General features: G+C 35.0%; 1 protein-coding gene across 2 annotated transcripts; it reads left to right on the top strand.

The window, feature by feature from the left end:
* On the top strand, positions 1-25,897 carry LOC149802104 (nuclear receptor subfamily 2 group F member 1-A-like). 2 transcript variants are annotated; one of them, XM_089956501.1, is made up of 5 exons: positions 2-745; positions 3,025-3,084; positions 4,271-4,798; positions 5,672-5,716; positions 21,150-25,897. In XM_089956501.1, the coding sequence occupies exons 1-5, from the start codon at positions 286-288 to the stop codon at positions 21,422-21,424; spliced, it is 1,368 nt and encodes a 455-aa protein (XP_089812627.1). In that variant the 5' UTR covers positions 2-285; the 3' UTR covers positions 21,425-25,897. The 2 variants fall into 2 exon arrangements, with proteins under 2 accessions (XP_089812628.1, XP_089812627.1); XM_089956502.1 differs by lacking the exon at positions 3,025-3,084 and having other exon boundaries at positions 1-745.
* The last annotated feature ends 271 nt before the right edge of the window (positions 25,898-26,168 follow it).

The raw sequence follows: 26,168 nt of genomic DNA, 5'->3' as shown, positions 1-26,168 counted from the left end.
CACTGCAGTTTCAATATCTAGTTCTTTCAGTATGCAGATTATATTTATGATCCCTCACATGGTTAAAGGGCGCATCTTCAATTGCTCCACTGCGCTGTGAGTGTAGCCTTTACATTCAGTGAGCGTATTTGCTTCGAGAGGACTTGGACTATAGTGTCACTCTATCGTTCTGTAGCAGATGACATATACTTGGCTCACTACTTACACAGTGAACTTATCATCTGGAGAACTTAACCTATAACACAGAGTAGTTCCGCCAGTTTGATCAGTCAGCCCGCCACTATCATGGCGATGACAGCGGCTGCAAATCCAGTGAATTCATGGCGGGACCCAACAGACGATTTAGGGGGCACAACACCCACTGCTCCCCAACCCCCCACTCAACCTCCACCCCAGCAGACGACGCCCACGGCCGTCACGCCCACGGCCCAGTCCGTGTCCCAAACTCCGGCGACATCACAAAATGGTACTACAACAACTACAACAACGAATTCAAATGGAAGTTCTACTCCCGAAAACAAACAACAACATATTGAGTGTGTTGTATGCGGGGATAAGAGTTCCGGAAAACATTATGGGCAATTTACATGTGAAGGTTGTAAAAGTTTCTTCAAGCGTTCTGTACGGAGGAATCTAACTTATACATGTCGTGGAAACAGGAATTGCCCCATGGACCAGCATCATCGCAATCAATGCCAATACTGTCGGCTCAAAAAGTGTCTGAAAATGGGGATGAGACGAGAAGGTAGGCCCACATTGTTTCTTCCTATACGTTTTTGTTGTTTTATTTATATCGGCTATAAGATTAGTATATATCGCTTGATACTATGTAGTTGCCTTCTTGTATCTAATCACGCTCGTTATGCCAGAAGAAAGTCGGGTCTAATTTTACTTTTCCAAACACTCGATTTGAAATTAGAATGATATAGAGTTAATCGTATATTAGTTCTAGTACTTATAACCATCTGGTCAATTATATATATATATATATATATATATATATATATATATATATATATATATATATATATATATATATATATATATATATATATATATATATATATATATATATATATATATATATATATATATATATATAGCGAGAGAGAGAGAGAGAGAGAGAATGTGTGTTGCATATTTAAATCACTTAATTTGTTTCTGCCGAAAATGCAGAGCACTTGAGGTACATACCCGTTCTTTGTGCATAATTGGCATTGATATAAAAGACTTGAAAGCTCTTGTCGCGTTTCTAAGCTGTAATATGTTATTCGTAATTGTCACATTACATCCTTTTTTCTTGTTAAACTAGAGCCCTTTGACCGTCAGTGCATGCCTCAGTGTTTCTTCCATTGAAATAATATTGTCCAGGTCATTTCACACTCTACTTCATATTGTAATTATACCTGCCGCAAAAAAATGACTAATAATCGGGTGTAACGAGTATGAAATTATTGAATTTTCTACTCATGAATTTTGCATCTATTACAAGGTGTTGTGGAAAGGCTAGATTTGGCTCTTTGATTATAAATTCCATTTTGCAATATACCTGGTCGTATTCCTTTTTTATTTAGACCCTAATATGGTTATTAAAAATATTTATATATTAGCCGATGAGTTCTATAAAATGCAGTGAAAGTTTAACATGTTGAATTCTTGAATGTTTTGATAAATTCTTGAATTAATATTGTCGCATGACTATGTAATTTATTAAATGAATTTTTATGCTTCATGTTGCATATTCTATTGCAATTTTACAATGGAAATGTTGCCTTTGCTTATTTATACATTTTAGCAATCATGAAAACTTAAAAAGAAAGAATGGACAAAGTTCATATTGTTGATTTTTGTTATGGAGAATGTGTTTGAACAGAAATTACTTTTTAAAAGCTTCCTATGCATGGGGTTGGAAGGGAAACCTAGTAAACAAAATTGTATTTCCATCTTAGAATTCCAGCATATCTGCATATAAACTGAACGGAGTCAAGAACGGCTGTTACAAGCTGTTAAAATTGATGCTCCATTTTTGAAGTGCTTTAGACGGTGACACGAATGCTAGATAGACAGTGAAATGTATATAGTCTGACATTTGACCTAGACTGAATACCGTGTCAGGAGTGGAGAAACACAGGTGCTGTAGTGCGTTTGATAAATCAGACCTGTAGCTCGCCTGCTCCATCTAAGTAATGTTTTTTTTTTCTTCACTCGTATGTAACATGCAGATTTTAATTATATTCTTGATGTACGTATCAATATGTTCTGCTTTGTTAACATATATAAACTTTTTACTTGTATATTTATAACAGCTTCATTGATAATATTATGTTACAAAAACTATCAGAAAATAAAACATTACATTAAAGATGAGAATTAGATGAAAAGAAAAGTGCGACATCGATGTGTAGAATTTGTGTTTGCCGGCTTCCCCCCAAAATATTCATTTACAAAGAGAAAGTTAGTCTACACACTCAGATGTTGCATACAAACCAAATGGCAGTTCACAAAGACAAAAATAGAATTCCTTTAAAAATAACCCAATGCTATTCAAACTGATTTCAATTTTAATGTGTTGGAAGATTTTTCTTTCTTTCTCACAATTTAGCCGTACGATGGTGTTAAGCTGTGTACGTATTTATTTATTTAATATTTTAAATCATGCCTTTGTTTATTACTTAGCGTTGTATGTTGAAGGATGCCAAACATGTATTTTGATTTGACCTTGTTGGATGAACTTTATCTACGATATTCTAATTTTCTTTGTACCAGTTATTATTTAGAAGCTGAGATCTTTTATGACATCAAGACTTTTTCCGACTGTGACCCTTTTCCAAAAATATTTCAAAATTACAATTCATCGGCTAATATGAAAATACGTTATGAATCAAAGAAAAAGATTGACATCTTTATTACCAAAGAAATAAACAAGTTTTATTTTATTCCTAATCAAAAAATGAACTAAATAGTCCTTGATGAAATTTGATATGGTCGACGATTGTATATTTCACCTTCATTTTTCTTTTCAAGATGCAAAAATAACACAGCTCGGGAAAGGTCGTCCTTATATAGAAAACCACATTTTGACATGTAAGTCTTTTGTATATATTCAATAAAAATTCTCAAAAAATAAATGTCCTGTTTAACCTATAATTTAAATATAACAAGTAGATTTAATTTGAGAATACTATTTTTTTTTTTAAAAAAAAGAGTCTTCCATATGCTCGTATTGCATTTATAATGTTTGGACTTTTAAACGGTTATATTTAAATACAGTTGTAGCAGTTGAAATTGATGCAGTTTAACATTTCTAGAAATTATTTTATGTGAGAAAGTGAACGCTTTAGTCAGTAATCGGTTCTTTTAAAATTCGTATTGTTATATTTATTCAATTTAGACTGATTTTGTATCCTTACCAATACAAATGGTGAAACGTTCCTTTCAAATACGTTTTCAAAATGTTTTTATTCTTCTGCTGGAAAAAAAGTGCGATAAACCAAACATTTTTCTTAAAATGGCCTTTTTTATTATTGTTTTATATTGGTCAATTTTTACAAATTAACAAAGGGAGGAAAATTATGTCAGTTGTTTTGTTTGTTTTTTTATTCTTATTTTTGTTGTTGTTTGGCAGTGAAGGCATTTGATTATTCCAATAAAAATATACGTTATTAAAGTAAATGTGGGCATAAGTGTCAATTGAACTAGTTGCCAGTCATTGCTTATATATGTTTCAAAGAATGATATTAACTAACTTCAGTACCATAAGTAAATTATATGGTAAAAGCCAACATGAATGATAAATGTCTCTGCTCTATCAATAAAAGATAGTTTACCATTCACAGGGTGTGTATTTAAACATAGACACGTATAAGTCTGTCAAGTGTCAAGATGCTTTGTGTCGCTATGTCACTTTTATGTAATTTGGAATGCATTTCTAACCACAAAATCCCCGAATCATCGTGAATGTTTGATAAAACCAGAATTGTTTGCTATTACCTGTTGAATATCGGAAGAATAGAAAAAAAATATGCTGTCCAAAATAATAGTTACTGAAATATTGGCAACAGTAATTATCTTTGTCTTCATGGCAAGAATTATTCTCAAAATTTCGATTTAATATGTTGGATTTTTAAAAAATAAAAAAAAAAAACAGAACACCATTAAAAATATATTTTAGTGACGTTTTAATATTCAATATATAGTTATGTTACTTAGCTACTTATGTCACTTTAGAATGTTTTTACATTAGCTAAACAAATTTTATGTTTCTTTTCAGCTGTGCAGAGAGGACGGATTCCCCCATCCCAACATCCCTTTCCTGGTCAAATGGCTTTTGCAAATGGCGATCCCCTCACAGGACATACTTATTTGTCAAGTTTTATATCCATGCTTCTTAGGGCAGAGCCTTACCCAACGTCAAGGTATGGCCAATGCATGCAGCCTAATAATATAATGGGGATAGAAAATATTTGCGAACTGGCAGCAAGACTTCTTTTCAGCGCCGTGGAATGGGCAAGAAACATACCATTCTTTCCAGATTTACAAATAACGGACCAAGTGGCCCTTTTAAGGCTAAGCTGGAGTGAATTGTTCGTTCTGAATGCAGCCCAATGCTCCATGCCCTTACACGTGGCCCCTCTGCTGGCAGCGGCAGGATTGCACGCAAGCCCCATGGCCGCAGACCGAGTGGTTGCTTTCATGGATCACATTCGTATCTTCCAGGAACAAGTTGAAAAATTAAAAGCACTCCACGTGGATTCAGCCGAATACAGTTGCTTAAAAGCAATTGTACTATTCAGTTCAGGTAAGGAATTAACTTAATTGTCAATTTGTCAATCTTTCCTCTATAGACTGATATTCGTTATCTTTTATCAATAGAAAAAAGAAATTGAAACGATCAATCTTTTATGTCTCAAGATTACGTTCATTTAGCATTATTATGTATTTGTTTACTAATAGCTACATTTATTTTGAAAGGATCTTCTCATTCTTTGTAAGTGGTACTCCATTCGATAAATATTTTCTCTATTTACATAAATGCATCCACTTTTCATCATTTTTTAATTAATAATAAAATGTAAAATTTGTTTCCACCTTTTATATATATAAATAAAATGTGTGTGTGTGTGTGTTTTGTTTATTGTTGATTGTTTTACACATATAATAATATTATTTAGTCCCTGAAACTGACCAAATATAATTGTATGTCTTCATGATTTCAAAAGATGGATGTTTCACAATAGGACTATCCTTCATTAAGTCCATTTATCCAATGAAGAGATATGCAAGGGCGTAATCCTTTTATTTCCTTGAAAATTCTGCCTAGATTATACACTGCTAATCGGGCAGTAATAAAATGTATCAGCAATTTAGATAATATTTGGAAGCACACTTATGAATTATTAATTCGAATTCGTAGCAAAAAGATGAAATTAACATACATACATATATATATATATATATATATATATATATATATATATATATATATATATATATATATATATATATATATATATATATATATATATATATATATATATATATATATATATATGAATTGAAAGCACCGAACTAATAGAGACCTAGGGGTGGCTTTCTGCGATCCGCATCATCCATTGTAAAAATTATTACAATATTCTAAAAATGCTTATACGAAGTTCCTTGTCTCTTCTAGATCGAAAACCAGAGCCAACCCCAAGGTCCCTGACAAATGGCTACAGTAAGTAATCACATTTATGTTTTTCTCTATATAAGCCTTTGCATAAATCTTCAATGCTTGAATTTGTATATATTGAATGTCACATTCATTGTATGTATGTACATTCCTTTTTAACACTCTTGCTGATACGATTGACAACGTTGTTGTTTGAATAATGTGAATGCCTACATTATGAATAAAAGATGTGTTTTCGTTTACTTCAACTATTTTAATAATAATAATAATAATAATAATAATAATAATAATAATAATAATAATAAAATAAACAAAAATTAAAAATAATACATTTCTTAAAACTTTATTATACGTATCTTGGTTAATTTAAACCACGTGCTGACAGTTCCAGTTTTGTGTATAACGAAGCCATTACGTGAAAAATGATGCGGAAACATTTAAAAATTTACACAAAAAATTCGAGCAGCTAGTTAATAAAATTAGGATTGCGACTAGTAGCTATTGAAACACAACTGAAATGATTGGATAATTGATTACCTATGCTTCCCTTGTTACCATAACTGTTCAGGTCGTGGGTGACCTATCAAGACCGCAAGCCCTTGGGACCCGATTATAATTTCAGTTTCATGGGGTTTTCGGTTGATAGCGGTAAACTGTTTTCACCTAAGAATTAGATGTGATTAGGTGTCCTCTCACATATAAATAAATTTCATGTTTTCTAAAGAAAATCGTCAATATCTACCCATGTTTTAAATTAGATATCCGAAATAATTAGGGTTTTACTGCAAGGGTTTTAATTCACTCTTTATGAGTTTAGGCTGTTTAAAGACGATTGGCTTGCCACATGCTCTGTTTAACGATGATTGGCTGGCCACATGCTCTGATTATGCTTCGGTTGTACAGAACACATTTCTCAGCGTAGAAATGACCCAAGGAACCGAAACGTTCTTGGGGTTGAAAGAGCAGAACTGTATTGAATGTAAAGTAGTCAAGATTTTTCGGGACCAGAAATATGACTCGGTCTTAAGGACATTCCCGTTAACAACAGCAGCAACAACAACCATACTACTACTACTACTACTACTACTACTACTAATAATAATAATATAATAAATGTGACACAATCATTATGATTTTCCCTGTGGCCCTCTGCTGATTTTCCGGTATCTATCTATCTATCTATCTATCTATCTATCTATCTATCTATCCACGCACGCGCGTGTGTTTGTGTATGTGTGTGTGTGTGTGTGTGGTATTTAGGATTTAATTTATAATTTGTGTAAACATTATACTGTGACTATGCGAATAATACAAATTGAAAGGGGTTCACTTTCACATAGGATCTCCGGAACATGTTGTCTAATGTGAAAATATTTCCTTGGCACCACATTTTGTTTATATTAGCAGGTTTGACCATGTGAATTGTTGACTGTACGAAAAGGAAAACCCCCTTCTATGAAAAGTTATTTTTTTTAATTGCTTCTTTATTCTGTTTCAATAAAGACTTTAATTTAGGATTGATATCCTCTTTGGTTGCAAGGGTGTGTTTAATTTATACCGCACTATTGTCATCTTAAACAGAAATAACAGTATATTGTGGCTTAACACGTGCAGTTACGATAATATGAAACTGAGATATTCCAATTCAGTGTGTTGTGGTCATTGTTAATTTGAAGCATTTCTTGACAAGGACTGCCATTGCCAACGTCTCTGGCATTCCGTTTAAATACACTTCATTGTATAGTTTTATTAAACTGCGTTAAGATGTCTATTTCACAAGCAAAACTTAAATATAGAACGTAATTCTATGATCCTGCCATTTGATTGGATGAAATTTATGTCAGACTTAAGAGTCACCAATGAAATGAATTAAGCCTAGTATCGACTTTAAGAATCAAATTGGTGAAATCGTGGCCGGGAATTGAGTCTAAAATTTATTCAACATTTTCAGATTAATAAAGGTTGCAAGGAATTATTCTGTGTTGCCATTGTTTGCAGTTTTAAGTTACTTAACATAAGTCTTGTACATTTGTATCAAAATACTCGTATGAAAATAATAGGACATGCAGAAACACAAAAGGACATTTTAGAGTACTGAACTGGGGTCGGGACACAGTTAACAGATTATTTTTATAGTTATTTATTAGTATGTTTACTCATTTCGTCTTTGCATAAATTCAGAAACAACTTACATTTCAAATACAGAATGCAATTCATTGATACGGGCCCTTGTATTTATATATTTATTTATTTTACAAACCTGTATATTTGAATAAGATACATTGTCTGACTGCCAAAGACACGTTTAACGAGTGGAAAAAAGCAATTGATTGTTTCCTGGGCTGATTCAAGATATTTGTAGTGTTTCTTGTAACAATTTACTCTAAACCCCACTCCATTCTCCTCACGTCGTAGCGTATCACAAAACTAAATGATTTTCTTGTTTACTACAGTATTGTAATCAAAATACGCGTGTTCAACCATTGATGGCTATAGTCCGCTCCCTTTGAATCTAATAACACCAACAAAATGACCATTGGATCATAGGCATGAACAGTAGTCCTGGGAGATTTAATTGTGTAGCGAGTTTCAGGGAAAATTGCTGGTGTTTTCTGTACCATATCCTCGGCTTGATACGTGTTTAGAATACGGTAATCCACGCATATTTTATATTTTTTGTCTCACATTCAAGACTGTATTCCACCAATATTAAATGATACAAAACAGTAATTAAACATAATTTTTTTAACGATTTTTGCATAAAATATATTTTGTTTCGACCTTGCGGTCGTTTAAAGAATAGATTACTTTACGTTCTATCCCTTTGCATACTGTGAATATTTCAACTGGAATTATTATGTTACTGAGCTATGTAGGAGTGAAATCTGCAGACCAAAGCATGGCAATCTTACGAGTGACAGATCCCTTTTCTTTGGTTAAGCTTTGTTGAGTATGTAAAATGCAAAACCGCACAGTATTATAAACAAACAAAAACTCCGCGAAAATTCAATTCTGAAATTTAAAAACAAAGTTATCAACGCCATTTACAATGGTGGACTTTGTAATCTTCTTGTTAAAGTATTAGATGTATAAATTCCTTATCTGATTCACCTGCTTAGATGGATTTCTTATTCCAGTGCTAATTAACCTAACTGCAATTACTACCTACAGTATGATGTCATTCACACCTGTACTTCTTATGAATTTTGCAAACTTGTTATTTATTCTTTTCATTCTACAAAATTGGGCAAATATCTCAAATTCAATACGCGTGCATAAAATAAATAAGCAACGTACTGGGTGCTAAAGGAATTCCCATCAAGAATGTCCCATCGCAAAAGAGCAAAATTCCTTCGTTATAACCCGATTTTCGGGAAAACAACACAAGCACGTGCATATTTGATTGTTTACCTTGTGTGGATCTAAAGAAAATGAGAAATCTGATCTGTACGGTTCAGGTTTCATTCCCGTACTTTGGTCAACTTTCCCACGCGGTCAATGGCTGGGTTTAATTTGCTTAGGTATTTGCCACAAACACAAGTCCTTATGACAGCTTATATTGAATTTATTGAATTGTCTTCCCTTTATCATCATGGATTTTTTCCGGTTGCACATGTGTCTTTTAAATAAATAGGGACCCGTTCTATCCATAAAAAACATTTACATGTTTCGATTCGGATTCAGAAAATAGAAGCAAGACCTTGTCGTTTAACAAATTTACAAAATTTTAGTATTATATGTTAAAAAACTGATTAAATCCTACGTGTATAAAACAATAACTTTTGTAGTAAAAACGTGTTCTAGCATTCAATAACACCTTTCACGTTTCCCTTATTGGTATAACACTCAAATGTTCCAGCACAGTTTGTGTATACATGATAAAAAAGACAAAAACATCCTTAAATGTAGACTCAAAGAAGCTGTGATATTTGTATGTGTTTAATTTATAAAAGGGTCATATAAAACAAATCGAGTATAACCAATGCAAAGGATATTACATTTTTTTAGGAATCAAAGGCTGCGCTATGAACATGTAAGACAAGGTCAAGACCTTGAATGAATTGTATAAAGGGCTAATATATGTTTTACGCTAACAGCGTTATTTTGTTATCTTATTATACGTCATCGTAGTTTATTTTATTTTTTTCTTTCTCGTTTTTCTCTTACTTATTGAGATCGTTTATCTATTTCGCGAAGAGTATGTCTATGACCTTCATTGTCTCTTTTGTCAGAAACCATTTTTCCACAAAGAACTTTTAACTTCCAGTTTTTGTTACATTCACACGTTTGATGTCTCTACTTTGTAAATGCATCAAATCATTTCCAGCTCTTCCAGCACAATCTACATGCTTCAATTTACGACAACATTTGCATCATATTTAAATTGTCAGCAGTTTAGAAATCGCCTTATAATGCTGTGTTTCTGATCCATTCATTTGCGGTTAATCAATTGCTTAAATGCACTACATAATCATTTCATTCTCTACAAACAAATCGCCTGACTGCCCCAGCATTTCCTGGGTTCGCGCCACAGATATCCTTCAATCTGCATGTAATCTACCTGTCTCTTTTTCTTTTTCTCAGTATCAATATTGTCTCGAAGTGTGGGAACCCCATTTCCAGGCTATCGTAGTAAATTCATCATCGTCCGGATTCGATTGTGCCCCGATTCCGCCATAAACTATATTTAAACTCCACCTTGTAATCATCATTATATCGTTCTTTGTCATGCTCTAATCTGGCCTTATTTCCGTTCGTTCCCCACCATTAGCCAAGACTCAAAGTGAGATGCTTATCGGTACATCTCTGTCATTTATTATTAAATTCTTCCTCTCAAGTCTGAATATATCTTTGAAAGGGAACAATTGGGTGATGCTAAAATACCGCGATTAAAGTATTATCTCTCAAAAGTTAAATATTAGCCTTGTCCTTTTTTGATTCATTATTTGCTTTGAACGTCACGGTGAATACTTAACTTCACTAAAAAAAGGTCTGGTGCTATGGGAATATCGCCTGCGTCAATTTTATTGCGAAAGAAAGTGTTCCGACTGCATATGTAGAATTATTATTTATCTATTCATGGGATTCATTGTAACAAAACTAGAAAATGTTGTTCAAGCAAAAGTCTAGAAGTGACATTACGTGGTAGCTTTCAATATTACCCTTTTCGCAACTGCAAGAAATTTTGAATGAATTAGCAACGTTCTGTACGAAATCAACACTAGCATACATATCACCCCATATCGTACGAAATAGCCAAAATCAAGACTTTGATGCTGGACACAAATATTTTTTGAGCTCATTAAATTGGTTTTCGACGACCGGGAATGAATCACCCCACTCCAACCAATAGGCTTAAGTTTTAGGTGCTTCAAGAAATGTCACGAAACTGCTTCCAGTAAAAGCAATGATGCTACCAATTCAACTGTAACAATTTCAAAGACGTACTACATTTTGCAGTGACTTTGGTAATCTGTTTGTCGTTAAGTTTATAAAAGAAAATAAAGTCACATTAGGTTCAAGTAATACTATCGCTATTCCTTCATTGGCGGAGTACTAATTTGAACCTATATCCATTAATGGAGCAACCATGTGTTATTCACACCCGTTTTTTTTTTTTTTTTTTTTTTCTCCCCCAAATCCTTTCGCTTACGTTTGTAACAAGGAATTCATGCTGTTATAGATTGGAGTCTTTTTAGTTGATTCCAGGTAAAAGCTAATGCAAAGTCTTACCCAACAAAACCCCCCAAAACCCACTCAAAGTGTCATTTCAAATGTTAAAGCGTAATATCTCAAAGCATAGGCCGCCATTTTCAATATAGTATCCGATTATCGGACGAGCGCGATACAGGGATTGGACAAGTTATATGTCATACAGAGAAAGACTATATGAAGCCGCAGTGTCCTCGGCCTTTACGATCGCATGCTAGGAAACAAAAAAACTCGGATGTAAATAATGACCATTGTTAACTGCCCAGAGGCCAGTAGTTGTCCGTGAGTTCTAATAACTTCAAAACGTGATAATTAATAGATAAATGTATCACTAACAGCAGCAAAAGCAATAGTTGCAGACAATAGAAATGGAATGATTTTTTTCTTTTTTTAAAATTCCTGAACAAATTGCAGAACTAAGATTTAGGATTATGTGCACGTCTTTCATAGATTGTTCAAACATCATCGAGTGTTATTTTCAAAACCAATCATATTTCAAGATTGTTCATCGCACATTTATCCGGATGTTGTCTGCCAAGATCGTACGACGACGATTACACCCGAGTCTCTCTCAGAGACGATGATGATTTGAATGCAGCTGCTTGGAGACTTGGACTGTAATTCTGTCGCCCCATTAACAACTAGAGGATCACTTCGTAGCCTCGACTTATCCAAATGTCAGTCGAGGCTACGATTTCGTACCTAACGTAAATACATGCATGGTTTGTTTCAGAAGACAAATGGTGTCAATGATGTCACGCCTTGTGAGCAAACGCGTCTTAAAATGATAGTACATATATTTACCTTATGCTTGGGAGTTCCATATACAACAAATAATTTTACTTGATTACATGCATACAACAAACAAGTGTGCATGGATGTTCTTTTCCAATACATTGGGTTACCTACTATACAACTGATATAGAATCTTTCTTTTCCATTTTTTTCTAAGCTAGTTAAATTAACATGGTTAGTAATAGACACAGCGATGATGATTGGAATTATCTCGAAGTTTAGCACGTCATTTTAATGTGCAAATGTACTATCAGCCATATTAAAATTGTTTACGTGCCTGATTTAAGTGTTCGTTAATATTGATCTGTTTAGCAATGTAAAGTTTTGTACACTGTCAGAGTAGTGTTGTCGTCTTCTGACTATGTTTGAAGGACTCTGTCGTTACTGCAAAATACGGTAATCTGCACTGCAGTTGCTACATACATATACATGTCGATGCATCTGCTTCCACACTTCTGATCAACGTGCGCAGGATTTCTATTTACCATGTTCCTGCAGGGCACGACTCAAATCATTAATCTAGGTTACGAGGTTTTACGGCATGTTATATCATCAGAGACGGCATATATTCTCTGCAAGCGGTAACAGACTTAAAAAAAAAAAAATCTGCAAAGTGGCACGGATGTTCACAGAGGAACACTAAAGCTAAAACCTCGTACTCCATATAGTTCTGTAGTAATTTACTGCGGCTCATAAGCTGAAAGTTGAAGTCATGGGGTCTCGATCCATGAAATGTAGACTGCGGGATTTGGCAGTACGGAAAATAAAAACAAACTAGTTGGGGGTTGGAAGAAATCTTTGAATAAATACATGTCAGACGAGAAATAAAAAATTGAATTCGTCACATGCGGTCCGGGGCTTTCATGGGAGCTACGACCGGAACACATCAATTGTTAATATAAAGTTTCTTATAAGGGCATCTATCCTATTTAAAGAATGAAACGTTTGGAATAATAATAATAATAATAATAATAATAATAAAAAGAAGATGAAATCATACAGGACGTGCTATCTATCCATAACACAAGACCATTTTAATGACGCCAAGCTAACATGGAAACTGTAGATATAACAATTTGCAGGATGATAGCGACGCCAAAAAAAATCATGTATCCTATCTTCTTTGACAGCCTTTACAAATATACGTTATGGCAATCAAATATTAAACGGCTATTCAGAAAATTATATGTGCAGCTTTTCGCTTTTCAAATGCACGTGTTCCCTATTTTTTTTTTTTTCCTAAAAGCATACTGTTTGCTTTCACAAGACTCTGAAAGTTAGGTATCATTTGAAAGATCATTACTCTAAGACTGAATTGTACATTTTGACTATTCTCAGATCCATAAATGAGAAGAACAATGTCTCTTTATCATATCGTACGAATACAGACGCGAAACAATGGTTCCAAATTTGTTTGAAGTAGCTTTTTATGTACATTTATACTCTCTTATAAAACGAGTCCAACTGCAAATGCACAGACCCAGATGTGCCGTCACGTAATGCGCCGGGATGCCGGGATCTGTCTAGTTTGTTAGGAGTAATAAGTAGAATACACAACACAGACTCTGATATGCAGGCGCTTTATGCTACGGCAGATCAGGATCTTTGTTATTTGCAGTTTGAATCGACTCATAAGCGAGCATGTACGGTATGTATTGGTAGTTAAAAGAACGGTTACTATTATGAGATGCTTATTATTTGTTGATGCTATATAAACTGATAAACCGTCAGTTTCTTTTTAATTAATTTTGTTGATTAATTTATTTCATTGCATTTACTCTACAAGATAGGCAGGCACACATACACACACACAAGCGGTGCTATGAAAGAGTGCCCATGTGCAGCTCATTTGTTTAGTACAGTTGGGTGAGGAGCAATAGTTCTTATTGCCTTCCCGCCCTTCTTGTACCTCGCCAGACGGGGTTAAAACATGCGTCTGCCCACATGTGGCAACTGCAGTACCGTACGCACCCACTGAAGATATTCTTTCCCCATCATCTATTTTCAAGCTGGTTTTGATTGCCTTCCTGAAGTTCGTGTCCAAATAAATCACGGAGATTATCGTAACACGAAGACCACAGAACAAGGACTACTTTGACGGATGGACATTCTATCCATAGACCGTTTAGTAGTAACCTTTTTAGGTGACACTGCCCTTTATTAACGTCAGTCATAAGTATATTAATAACTTTAACTCCAGACGATGCCCGTGTTTAAGTATACTATATAAACATGACTCATTATCACATTGCATGTGACAGGTTCGATAGCTGATGAAAGAAGAAAGAAAATTACGTACACAGTTCCAATATTTTGCTTCAATTCTTTGTCGCTTAAAAGTAACTACAAAATTGATATATTTTGTTTGAAAATTAAAGAAATTTTTCATTCTCTAGAGTAAATGCGAAGTTATAACCGAAGTGACCATTACGCATATATTTTCGTTTGAAGAAACTTGTTTAAACGAAGCTTTCGGCAACTAGTTTTGAAAAAGGCATTAAAATTAACGTGATGGTCGAATCATTTCGGCTTATTTTGGCCATATGAAAAAGCATGTGACCAAAGCACCTTTGTAAAATGATTTTGCTGCATGTTTTTGTTTTGTTTTGTTCTTTAAGCAACAACGGGATTTCTAATTGTCCGAAGATCCGAATCGTGTCAATCGTTTCACCCTCTTTTATCGACAATCGAAAACCATTTCAAAGAACGAACTATACAGTTTAATTAATGTATTTCTCAAACCATAGTTTGTGCCAGTGTCGTTTAATGATAATTTAATATATTACTCAAACCATAATTTGTGTCAATGTCGTGTAATGATCATTTCATATGTTACTCAAACCAGTTTGGGTCAGTGTCGTGTAATGATATTCAGTATATTTCTCAAACCATATTTTGTGTCAATGTCGTGTAATGATCTTTTAATATATTACTCAAACCATAATTTGTGTCAATGTCGTGTAATGATCATTTAATATATTACTCGAACCATATTTTGTGTCAATGTCGTGTAATGATCAGTTAATACTGAATCAGTGATGAACATATTTTTTATTTGTGAAAAGTTTGTACTTTTTATGTTTTCACTGAACTTTTTTGTGCAGCCGAAATAATTATGTATCTATCCGTGTATAATTTTGAGGTTCCCTGAAGGAATTATTGGTCAGGGAGTAGCTTTTTAAAACAAATAAAAGAATATAGAGGATTAAAAGCTCAGTTAAGGATAAATTCAAGAAACGATTCTCACTTTGTTTTCAGCTTGTATGTCTACCAATATTTATTAACACATTTTCAGGAATTATTTTGGTTGCCTTTTTTGGAGATATATTTAGTAAAAATAGCACGAAGTGTTAAAAGTTGCGGTTGTTATTAGCAAACACATTATCGTTTATATATATATATATATATATATATATATATATATATATATATATATATATATATATATATATATAGAGAGAGAGAGAGAGAGAGAGAGAGAGAGAGAGAGAGAGATTAGTTACGTGCATATTTACTGATTACTCGCCTACTCAACGTGTTTAAAATTTAAACGATGAAAGTTTTCTCGTTGCTAAAGTGTCGTCAAATAAGACTGATTGGACATTAGCAGTGCCATGCCCCTGAGCGCTGATGGTCGTGTTGCATACATACATGACACTTACACACTTCATTTAATGATCCAAGGTTTATGTTTTAAATTCACATTTTGAACTTTTCTCCCCGTCTGGAACACCTTACCTAGACTAAATCAGACGCAAGAGCAAGGGAGGTCGTAACCCAAGCTAGACAAATCTTGCGTTGCCTCATTTAAATTTCAAGTTAAAAAAAGAACTTGTTCAGAACTAGGTTAGTCTACATGTGCCCTGTGGGGTGCGATAGTTACGCTGAAGAGCACCTCGCGCAATCAGTATAGCTATGTATACAAGAGCTCATTCTCACCCCACCTTTAACTCGATAGGCCAAAGAAGAGGCTTGTCTAGGATAATTAACTGAACACATAATTGCCTCATTATGTTTGAATAAAGACAATTCACAGTGTGCAGGCCATAATTTGAAAAGGTTTGTATTCAGCGGTCTTGTCCCTTTGTCCTCCCGAGTATCACATTACTTACAAATATGCGCATATAGGGCAAGTAGATCAACTTGAAAATTGTTGCTGTACAACTCTTCAAAATCAACTCTCCTATTTAACCGAGTGCACCATGACTTTCCACTTGGGAGAATATCGCACCTTTACCTCTGTGGCTTTGTATGTTCCTCCTCCTGATACAGGCAGCCATTTACAGGTAGACAGGTATCTGCTGGTCCGGTCCGTCTTGTCTACAGGTACAGAGTCTTATGCCTTTTGCTACGAGCACATTTAATCGACTTACAGGCACATTACATGAGAAAGATTAGAAACACGTAGGACTTGGATCTCCAGGTATGTCAGGGCATATTAGGAAATCCCGAAATCGAAAAAACTTGGCCTTACTTAACTTTGAGATAATGACCCGGGTAATGTACACACGCAGATAAGTCTTGACTCTTGATATTTTAAGGAACGTTTCTTTATACAAAATTCATATCATAATCTCTATTTTGTTGCGTAATATGCAAACGTGAAGTTCAAACATATACTTTAATACACTTGTACGTTTTCTCCTGCGCTTAACGTTTGAGAAGGAAACTGGAGACGAGAATTTACGTACAAGGATTATGCAGATTTGGAGGAGTAGAGTGTCATTTATATACACAAGAAAAAAAAAAAACGACGGAACAAGATTCCAATCAAAGGATAAAGGTGGCACAATTCAGCAAATAAGGAACTATTTAACCAAGAAATGACAAGTTTAGTTCCATCCTTTAATTTTCACTTGTTTATGAACGTGGATGCTTCAAGAGAGGGGTTACATCATTTTGCTTAGGGTTAAAAATCCAAAAGCTCTGAAGCACATCAAGACATTCGATCCTAAAACGTATTCGTTGTTAGTGTAGAGAACATGTATGTGATATGAATGCATACAGTTCACTAGATATCACCCTCGTAATCAATGCACATTAACCTCTGTAGAGTCAACGCTTACAGAGGTCACAATATACACCAGTTTTTACCGGGGGTCACGCAAAGGAAATGCCAGTTGTAATCTAGCGGAAGCTGAGAAAGTGAATGACACTTTACAAGCCTCTTCATCAACAGAGACCTCTTTATCTAATCCCGAGTCATTATGGTTTGTAAATCATGTCTGTCAGGAGAGAGAGAGAGAGAGAGAGAGAGAGAGAGAGAGAGAGAGAGAGAATCTTGCAATATATTGACAAAGAAAACTGTTCTACTTGAGCTCGGAACATGACCAATCTGAGCATGATGATCATTTTATTCCAATCATGTATAAATATAAATCATTTCTTCCGAGTGAGCATTGGTTATACCGAGATATTTACAATTTTGTGTTTACTCTTTAATGCAATTGTGGCCAATTTTTCAAAGGAGAAAAAAATCATTTGAATTCCATATAAACCGAGTAGTATGGTGAATGTACACATGTTTAATATTTTATCAATCCTGAATCACCTTTCCTCAAACAGAGTCGAAGCAAATAAAGAGACGCCAAATATACCCTTTTCTAAGTGAGACCGGTACGTAATCGATAACCGCTCGTTTTGTAACCCTGTTCATTACACACAACTTTATATTTACCTCGGGGTGATATTTGCACTAGACTGAGATTCTATGGAATCTTAAAGAACCATGCATAATGTATATTTGCCTTATACACCAGATCGTATTGCACTGCATTTTGTGGAAATGTAAACAGTAAACTGGCTCATCCCGATCTATCCTTTTACAGCATTCGTCGCATTAGAGTTAGGTAGGTGTGTATGTGTGTGTGATTTGGATTTTTCACTTAACTTTAAAAAACTTAAGTCATATCGCTACGATGTCTGCACTGTGGCAGTTTATAGTAATGTCTAGCACTGGGGCATCATGCCGCAGACATGTAGCATGATGTCGCACCCAGTCACATTATCCGGACACCAGGCCGACCAGTTCTAACAATAACCTCCATTAGAGTTAGGTAGACAAGCAGAGTGAATATGTTAAATTCAACAAGTGAGGCGTGTCCTTAAAGTTTATGGATCGGATTCATTAAAATACAGCAGGTCTACATTAATATGCGGTTATAATTTGTACGTTCCGCCCTAAGCAAGTATTCATGTAGGAGTCTAGAGCACATAGACATGCTTCGTGTCAAGATGTCACCCAACTGCACATACTTACGGATCAATGGCACGGAACAGATGGGTTTAAAACATCTCTACCTAATTTAACCTTCGCCTGTTACAGGTCTCGCCTTTGGGTGAGGAAGGCTAAGTTATTGGAGGACGAAACATCCGCTAGCAACTCGTTTTTAATTAGGTCCGCAAAATCATTGTTACGCTGAAATTTAGGAATCGATATACAGATCTATTTGTGTTTGACGCGTATTTATTCTAGCGTATCTTCTTTAGGTACCACCGTTTAATTTTCTCATGTGTGGGGTGGGGGTAGGAATTCTTTTGAATCACGTTAATTTTTTTATATTACTTTATGCTAATTTATTTCTTATCTTCAGCTATAGTAGTATAATTGATCTAGATGTTTGTTTCTACATATCAGAACAAGGACATTCTTTTTCGAGCAATTTGGGGGCCGGAAATCTTTCTTTTTCTTTGCAAAACAATTCCAGTATAAAACCGATATTAAATGGTCGGGAACTTATTTCTCGTTACAGTTCTTCCTCAAGCTCTGTCTATTAATCTATCTTGTGTTAGAAAACAGCGAAAAATCATTTTCAACTTGAGAATTTATCAACAAGACCAATTTTTTCCCCCGATGTTTTGTTTTGGTCATCCCAGTCACATTTTCTTCCATAATTTTCAACTTCTTTTGAATGATCCGGAGCAAACGTGTTTCACGCATTTCTACCTATACATTTCCACAATATGTATTCCAAGTTTAGTATTTTCAATAATTTTTTTCTTTCTATCCAATGGTATCGTTTTCGAAAAATTCTTTGCCGGTCCCACTCACAACACTTCAACTATGTAGCAAATGTTGCCTTAGTTAAAGCTGAGGTTGACTTGGCTAAAGTTGAGAGAAATCTGTTCATGTAGCGGGTCATACAGACGTCAGGACAATTTATTACAGATTATTTGTCATGCACTCACACACACACACACACACACACACACACACACACACACACGCACGCACGCACATACATACATACATACATACATACATACATACATACATACATATATACATACATATGGTGTGTGTGTGTATGTGCGCGCGTGCGTGCGTGTGTGTGTGTGGTTAGAAACCCTATCTAAAAACAAATATACGAGATTTCGTCATCAAAAGATCCTGGAATTACTAAGACGATTCTTCATGTTAACTCCACAATTTCATTAGAAAACCTATACATACAATGAACACGTCTTGTTCTTTAACATTTGTAATGCCAGTAACCGGAGACAATCTTTTCTCAATTCTAAGGGACCAACGATTTATAAAGACCTTTGTTGTCTCAACTAAATGTCCCGTATCCGGTCATGTATCTACTAAATATTTCTGGAAATTAAGTAACACGATAATACACGCTGATTGTAGAACAATTCATGGGAAAGTATCCACGTTGTAGCAGATGGAAACAAAAGTCGGATGTCAGTAATCAAGTACACTGGAGTTCTCTCCTTTAGTATGTAATTTAGTATCCTTATGACTATTGACGTCCGCAAAGGGGGGAGGGGGCGCTCGTGAGCTTTTTAAACATCATAACATCTAAATTATATTAAACTACCCACATCCGACGTCCCTTTTACTTTGGTTCCGCCCCCCCCCCCTCCCCAATTCCCGCGGAGGCATATGTTAACAAAATATTTTGTATTCCGTTTGTCGATAATGATGAATTTTCGTAAAATCCATCCTATGGAGGCAAATATTATATCTTAATAATTAGACCCCAACCACAACGTGCCTAAACGTTTCATAGTACATCTCCAACCTGCTTTCCTAAAACATGACAAAGTGAAGAAACAAATTCTAAACTAGATTTTACCTTCAGCAAAATAGTATTCGCAATAAAAATGAAAATTTGTCGTAATTATTTTTTGCCGTTGACGTATTGTGTATGTAGTTAGAAAAGTACCGCAATCACGATTCATTAATCAGGGTAATGACTTGGTTCACAGTCCTATGTCTGAACATGGGTACAACCATATCTTTACAGCTGGTGCTCTCCTTGGTACGAAATTTATTAACATGTTTCCGCTTTCATCGATTACTAAACATAATATAAGCATGATGATCATCACAAATGTTGTCCACCACCATCCGTGTTAGACAACAGATAAAGACAGTGGTGTAGGCCCTTAACTTGCAATTCTTTTGAACTCTTGAATGTGCAAAGAATTACATACAGTATTTTTGTGCACAGAACGTATATAGTACACCGAGCAATAAGGATGTTGCATGTTTGTTAAGTAAGGAGTGAAACCATCCCTCGTATCCGTGACGTTTCAATCACTCAAACACGCACACACAGACACAGACATGCGCGCACGCGAGCGCATACCTGACACCTGCAAAACGAAGCAATTTTAGCTAATTTCTGCACCAATATCGCGCACTATTGTATTCAGTAATAAATACCTGTACCGATAAAAGTACGCAAGAATGTCATTTAGCAAAATCGAATTGACTTTAGATAGCAAAAGTAGCTTGGTGAAGTACATGTTTACAAAAATTAAACAGAAAAAATTGGATAGTTTTTTTTCTTATAGTTTCTGTTTAAGCTGTCATGCAAATGCATTATTGATTTTGGGCTAAAAAGTTAATCATATAACAGGGTACCGGTATGCAGTGCTGCAATCGTCATTCGATTTATGTCAAGTCATCTTATGACCCTTTTATGGTACCATATATTTATCTTGTTATCATTTGCAGATGCCTGTGGATTGTCAGACACCAATCATATTGAGAGCATTCAAGAGAAGTCGCAATGCGCTTTGGAAGAGTACGTTCGCAGCCAGTATCCCAACCAGCCAACTCGCTTTGGAAAACTTCTCCTGCGCCTTCCGTCTCTTCGGTCCGTGAGCGCTCAAGTCATCGAGCAGTTGTTCTTCGTTCGCTTGGTAGGGAAAACGCCGATAGAAACATTGATACGAGATATGCTCCTAAGCGGAGGCTCCTTCAACTGGCCCTACATGGCTATTCAATAACATGGAGGATTTCTGCCTAGTCTTTCCAGTATTTGAAGCCACATGGGAAACAATGCTTTGTTTGCATGGAAATACGTTGTTTTTAAAGTTTTGAGCTACTCTGAGCACTTCGAAAACATTCATGGATGTTGGAGAAAGGGACTCCATTTTCTGCAAAACTACAATTTGTGCTGCAAAGGAGTGCACATGGACACTAAAGCCACGAACCTCATGTGTTCGACTTCATTATAATGGCAGCATTGGCTATACTTAACTATTTTGGACAAAAGACCAAGCCCTGGACTAGTTATGCACCATATTGACATTATGGAGGTTAGGATATATTTTAGGTTTTATTTCTTTCATTATAATATACAAATAAGTATTTGATGATCCAGACACCATGTACCGAAAGTTGTTGGATGTAAATTGGAACGCTTTTTGTTACCAAGGACTATGTTTCCAGTCCTAGTCCTTATGTTTAATATATGCATGTTTCGTTGGATCAGTCTTAAAAACGACTTGCCCAGTGTCCCGATGGTGTCTTGAACCTTTGTTTACTTGTATGTTTTTACGTTAACCGGGATAATAGTAGGGTTGGGCAGACCTAGCTGCTGTCGTCATCATCCACGAGTTTATTATTTGTCCCCCATCACATGGTTTTTAAAACCAGCACGATTACATGACTGCTGCTGGTCCTAGAAGGCTTGTCTTTCGTATATAGGCAGTGTTCAAATGGCCATACGTACAAACCGTTAAAAAATTGGACTTCCTTCATTTAGTCTAAATTAAGGATGTATAATTTGAGATTTGAGACATTGGCTTCTAACACATCTTCAAAAACAAAATTTTGGTGATTTAGGGATATCAGTGTTCGACACAGCTGTGAGTAGAAAATCAAATTCGTAAGAAACGTTGTTTTTCATTGTCGTCGTAGTTATTGCAAGCTTCCGCAGCAGATTAAAGCAGACGATTACATTGACATTCGTGGTCGACCTGTAGCTTATGAGATAATAATTTTGTTTTGTTTACATGACTTTCTGTTCATTTGAGCAGTGAAACAATAAGCTGTGTCTAGGCACGAGTGTAAATCACCACCATAACTTGCACAAGCTTAGTTCCGTATAATTGCAGTAGTGCACAGTGATGCAGAATACAATGTGGACCCCATCGAATATCAATAGCATGTGTTTTCTGTACACAACATGAAGTATTAATGTACAGTTTTTATTAGCTTATAAGACAGGTCTGACCCATTGTAAGGTAAATATTCTTCTTTCCAATGAAAACCAGCAGCTAACGGTGCACGATGTTTGCTTCTCGTCATATCTGAAATAAACATGATAATGGAAGATGCAAATAGAGCCTTGCGATGTCGGACCGAAAAGCACGCTGAAAACAGCTTTAGTATATATTTATTAACCTGCCAAATTACCGATTGTTCCATTTTTTTTTTTTTTTTTAATTTCTAAAATGTACACGAAATGTTACTATCTTATTTTAGAGCCAACATTTGCGGTTATGGGGAACAACGGGTGGCCGAGTGGTTTAAGGCACTCGCCTTTACAGATCACTGACATCTGACCTTTGTCAGCGTTGGTTCTAATCTCGAGTTCGGCCAATGTGAGCATATGGGTCGGTTATATCCTGTACGGCATGTATAGCCTGTCATGTGATGAAAAATGACACTAAACTCACAACAAAAACAACAATTTACGGTTAAGAGGCCCAAGGTGGCCGAGTGGTCGAAGGCTCTCGCCTTTTTCAGATCATCGACATCTCACCTATGCTTGCGTGCGTTCGGGTCTCTGCTCAGCCAACATGGATGTGTGAGAAAGCTTGCCAATTTTTCCCCGTTGGTCAGTGGTTCTTCCCAGGGTTGTCCTGGATTCTGCATCGAGCAAAGATACTGGCCGCCGTGTTAGTCATGTGCTGAAAACACTCGTTAAACCAATAGCAACCCAACCAAGCAACCGTTTATAGTGATTTATGACTAGTTATTGTAGCAGATGGATTTCAGCCGTGTCACTTGACCATTTTGGAACATTGCACCAGAAGTCTCAGTCTAGTCAAAGACATGAAAACAAGTTATAGCATGTGCCATAAAAATGTAAATAATGAAGTAAGGTCTCTTTCGTTTATGATTTGACAAGCTGCCTTCAACTGAATCGTAATTCTGGTGCTTAGTTGGCGACCAAATCCCGTAAGGAGGGTTTCGAAAAGGTCAGTAATAATTTTCGATCCACAAATAGGAACTTTTGCTTTCAAGTAAATCTGAAAATAACATTAACTAGCAGACTAGTCAACAAAAATATCCTGTCATGCAAGTGAGCATGTAGAAGAATGGGGTTCTCAGACTATATTTTTGACAATGTCCCGATCGAAGTTGTCTCTCAAAGGTTTAGATAGGTTCAACAGAATCAAGACTCCATTTTAGACCTAACAAACTTGATTTCTGTAATCGGTTTATGGTTCAAAACCTTCTTGTATTTTTTTGTTTGTTTTGTATTAAATACGATATCATGGTCACTTCTAGTGATGTTCATACGATATCATTTTTATAGTCACTTTTAGTGATGTTCATACCAAATCATCATCAGTAATGGTTACAAATCATTCTCTTATATATAACCACACATGAATCTGAAAGATTCGAAAGTATTCGTTCATGTTGTAAATTTTATGTACGTACATCTCGTATATGGATATAGGTTATTTGTAACTGTAGCTAAACCCTCCCAAAAGATAGGGTTTTTACTGTAGTGTATCTGTGATGTCCAATTTTGATTTTTGTAGCATACATCTGGTTACAAACCATCCACCTCGCATCGTTCTGTTAAGAGAATATCAAATATGTTTTAACAAACTATAGACTTAGTCTGTTGTTGTACCAATTAAAAAATCTCACTCAGTGTGTTAATATTCAGTATTGTTACCGTATATACTCACTTATACGTCCAGTCCAACTACAAATTGTACAAACCCAGATCTGCCTTCGCATCATGCGCCGGCTGAGCTGGGTCTGTGTAGTTTGTTAATAATAATAATCGGTAAAAGAAACAACATATACCCTGATCTGCGGGCGCATTATCCTAAGGCAGCGCAGGATGGGCTTATAATGGGGTATATACGGTATTTGTCTTCAAGGGAGTGTAGTCTAAAATAAGATATACCTTTTGAATGATTATAATATTACCCATGCTACATGTAAAAGGTCTTGTTATGATACAAGCGGTATACCACGATTGCTACTTATGAGATTATGGAAACAAATTAGAATAATCTTAGTGCTTCGCATTTTATTATCGATAATGATTTAAGGTGATCACATATCAATTTTTATCAGCATATTCGATGATTGGTTCTCGAACACAAGAAAATTAGACTTTTGATGGAACTTAAAGTGTCGTATGCATTTATCTGAGACTGAGATTTATTCCAATTGAATCGATTGTTTATTGAAACAACAAGAACAACAACACCAACAACAAAAGACATTAATGTCGAAAAGCGACACAAAGTTTTATATTTTAACACAGTATAATTCCTGCGTCTCTTGAGCGTAAAAGTATTTTAATTAGATAAAAATACATTTTGGCTAATCTTTTACAATGCAGCTTCATTTAGTTATAATAAATCCTTTAATAAATTTTGCAAATAAAGGCACATAATTTTTTATAAAGTCATAGTCAGTGTTTCTCTAATGTTTTCGTCCTTCTCTAAGTAAAACAGCTATCTTTTAGCGTATTTATGCACATGTAAAAAGAAACATATTTTAATCTATTTTGTTATATTTTATAGTTCTTACCAACCTTCATATTTTGTTGAGTTTTGAATGTACTGCAGTGCTATGTTTCCAAAATGTAACGCATAGAATCATTAATTTATTAATTTAAATCTATATTTCGTGGATAGTCTGTTTAACTTTTGCCACTTACATTAATATTCATTCAGTGAAAAATGATATTTGAAGGATCACAAATTCAACCAAGAATAAATACTCTTGTGTGTTAGCAAGGTAATAAATCCTACACGAAAAATGCCGGAAACACTTACGATAATGAAATTCATTTAAAAATATTATGAAAGTAGATACCAGAATACAGTCAATCGATTTACTTGTTCTGTTTCCGGTCTTAGCTTTTATATCTTCCGGAATTCCTAGTTTGCACAGTTCTACTTAACGTTGGTAGCGCTTTATTCCAAGGAGTGTGTTCAGTGATATCTTTTATGATGTATTTTAGTCAGATAATTCCTAATTGGTTATTGTCATTGTTAATTGGTTACAAAGTGAATGTAAGAATTCCAGGAAAGATATGGTTTATGTTATGGCCACAAAGGCTGTTTGTGCATAATTTCAGTTCGAGTGACCTTGTTTTATTTGACTGTTTCATTTAAGTATCCATGTATTGTTACATTGTGTTGTGCTTAAACAAGTGTCCAAGACACTTTTTTTCTTTCAAGCTTATGAAGAAATTAAACCACTAAAATCAATATTGTGTCTTGTCATTTCATAATAACAATCCATGACTATTTATTTCTGATTTTCTTCATTTTTTCATTTACTCCAGATATTTGTTCGAATTATATATTTTGGAGTATTTTGGACAGATTGAAACTCTGAAGGGAATTTATGGTGCAAAATCTGCTAACCTACTAACATGCATATTCATTTTATCGAGTAATCTGCTCGATGAATGATTCACACACAGCCTTTGGAATAAGAATGTAATATTTAACATGGTATTAGGAATTATGACAATCT

This window comes from Sinohyriopsis cumingii, chromosome 4, assembly GCF_028554795.1.
Source record: "Sinohyriopsis cumingii isolate HCF-2022 chromosome 4, ASM2855479v2, whole genome shotgun sequence".
Classification (NCBI taxonomy): domain Eukaryota; kingdom Metazoa; phylum Mollusca; class Bivalvia; order Unionida; family Unionidae; genus Sinohyriopsis; species Sinohyriopsis cumingii.
This window is presented reverse-complemented; position numbering and strand designations above follow the sequence as displayed.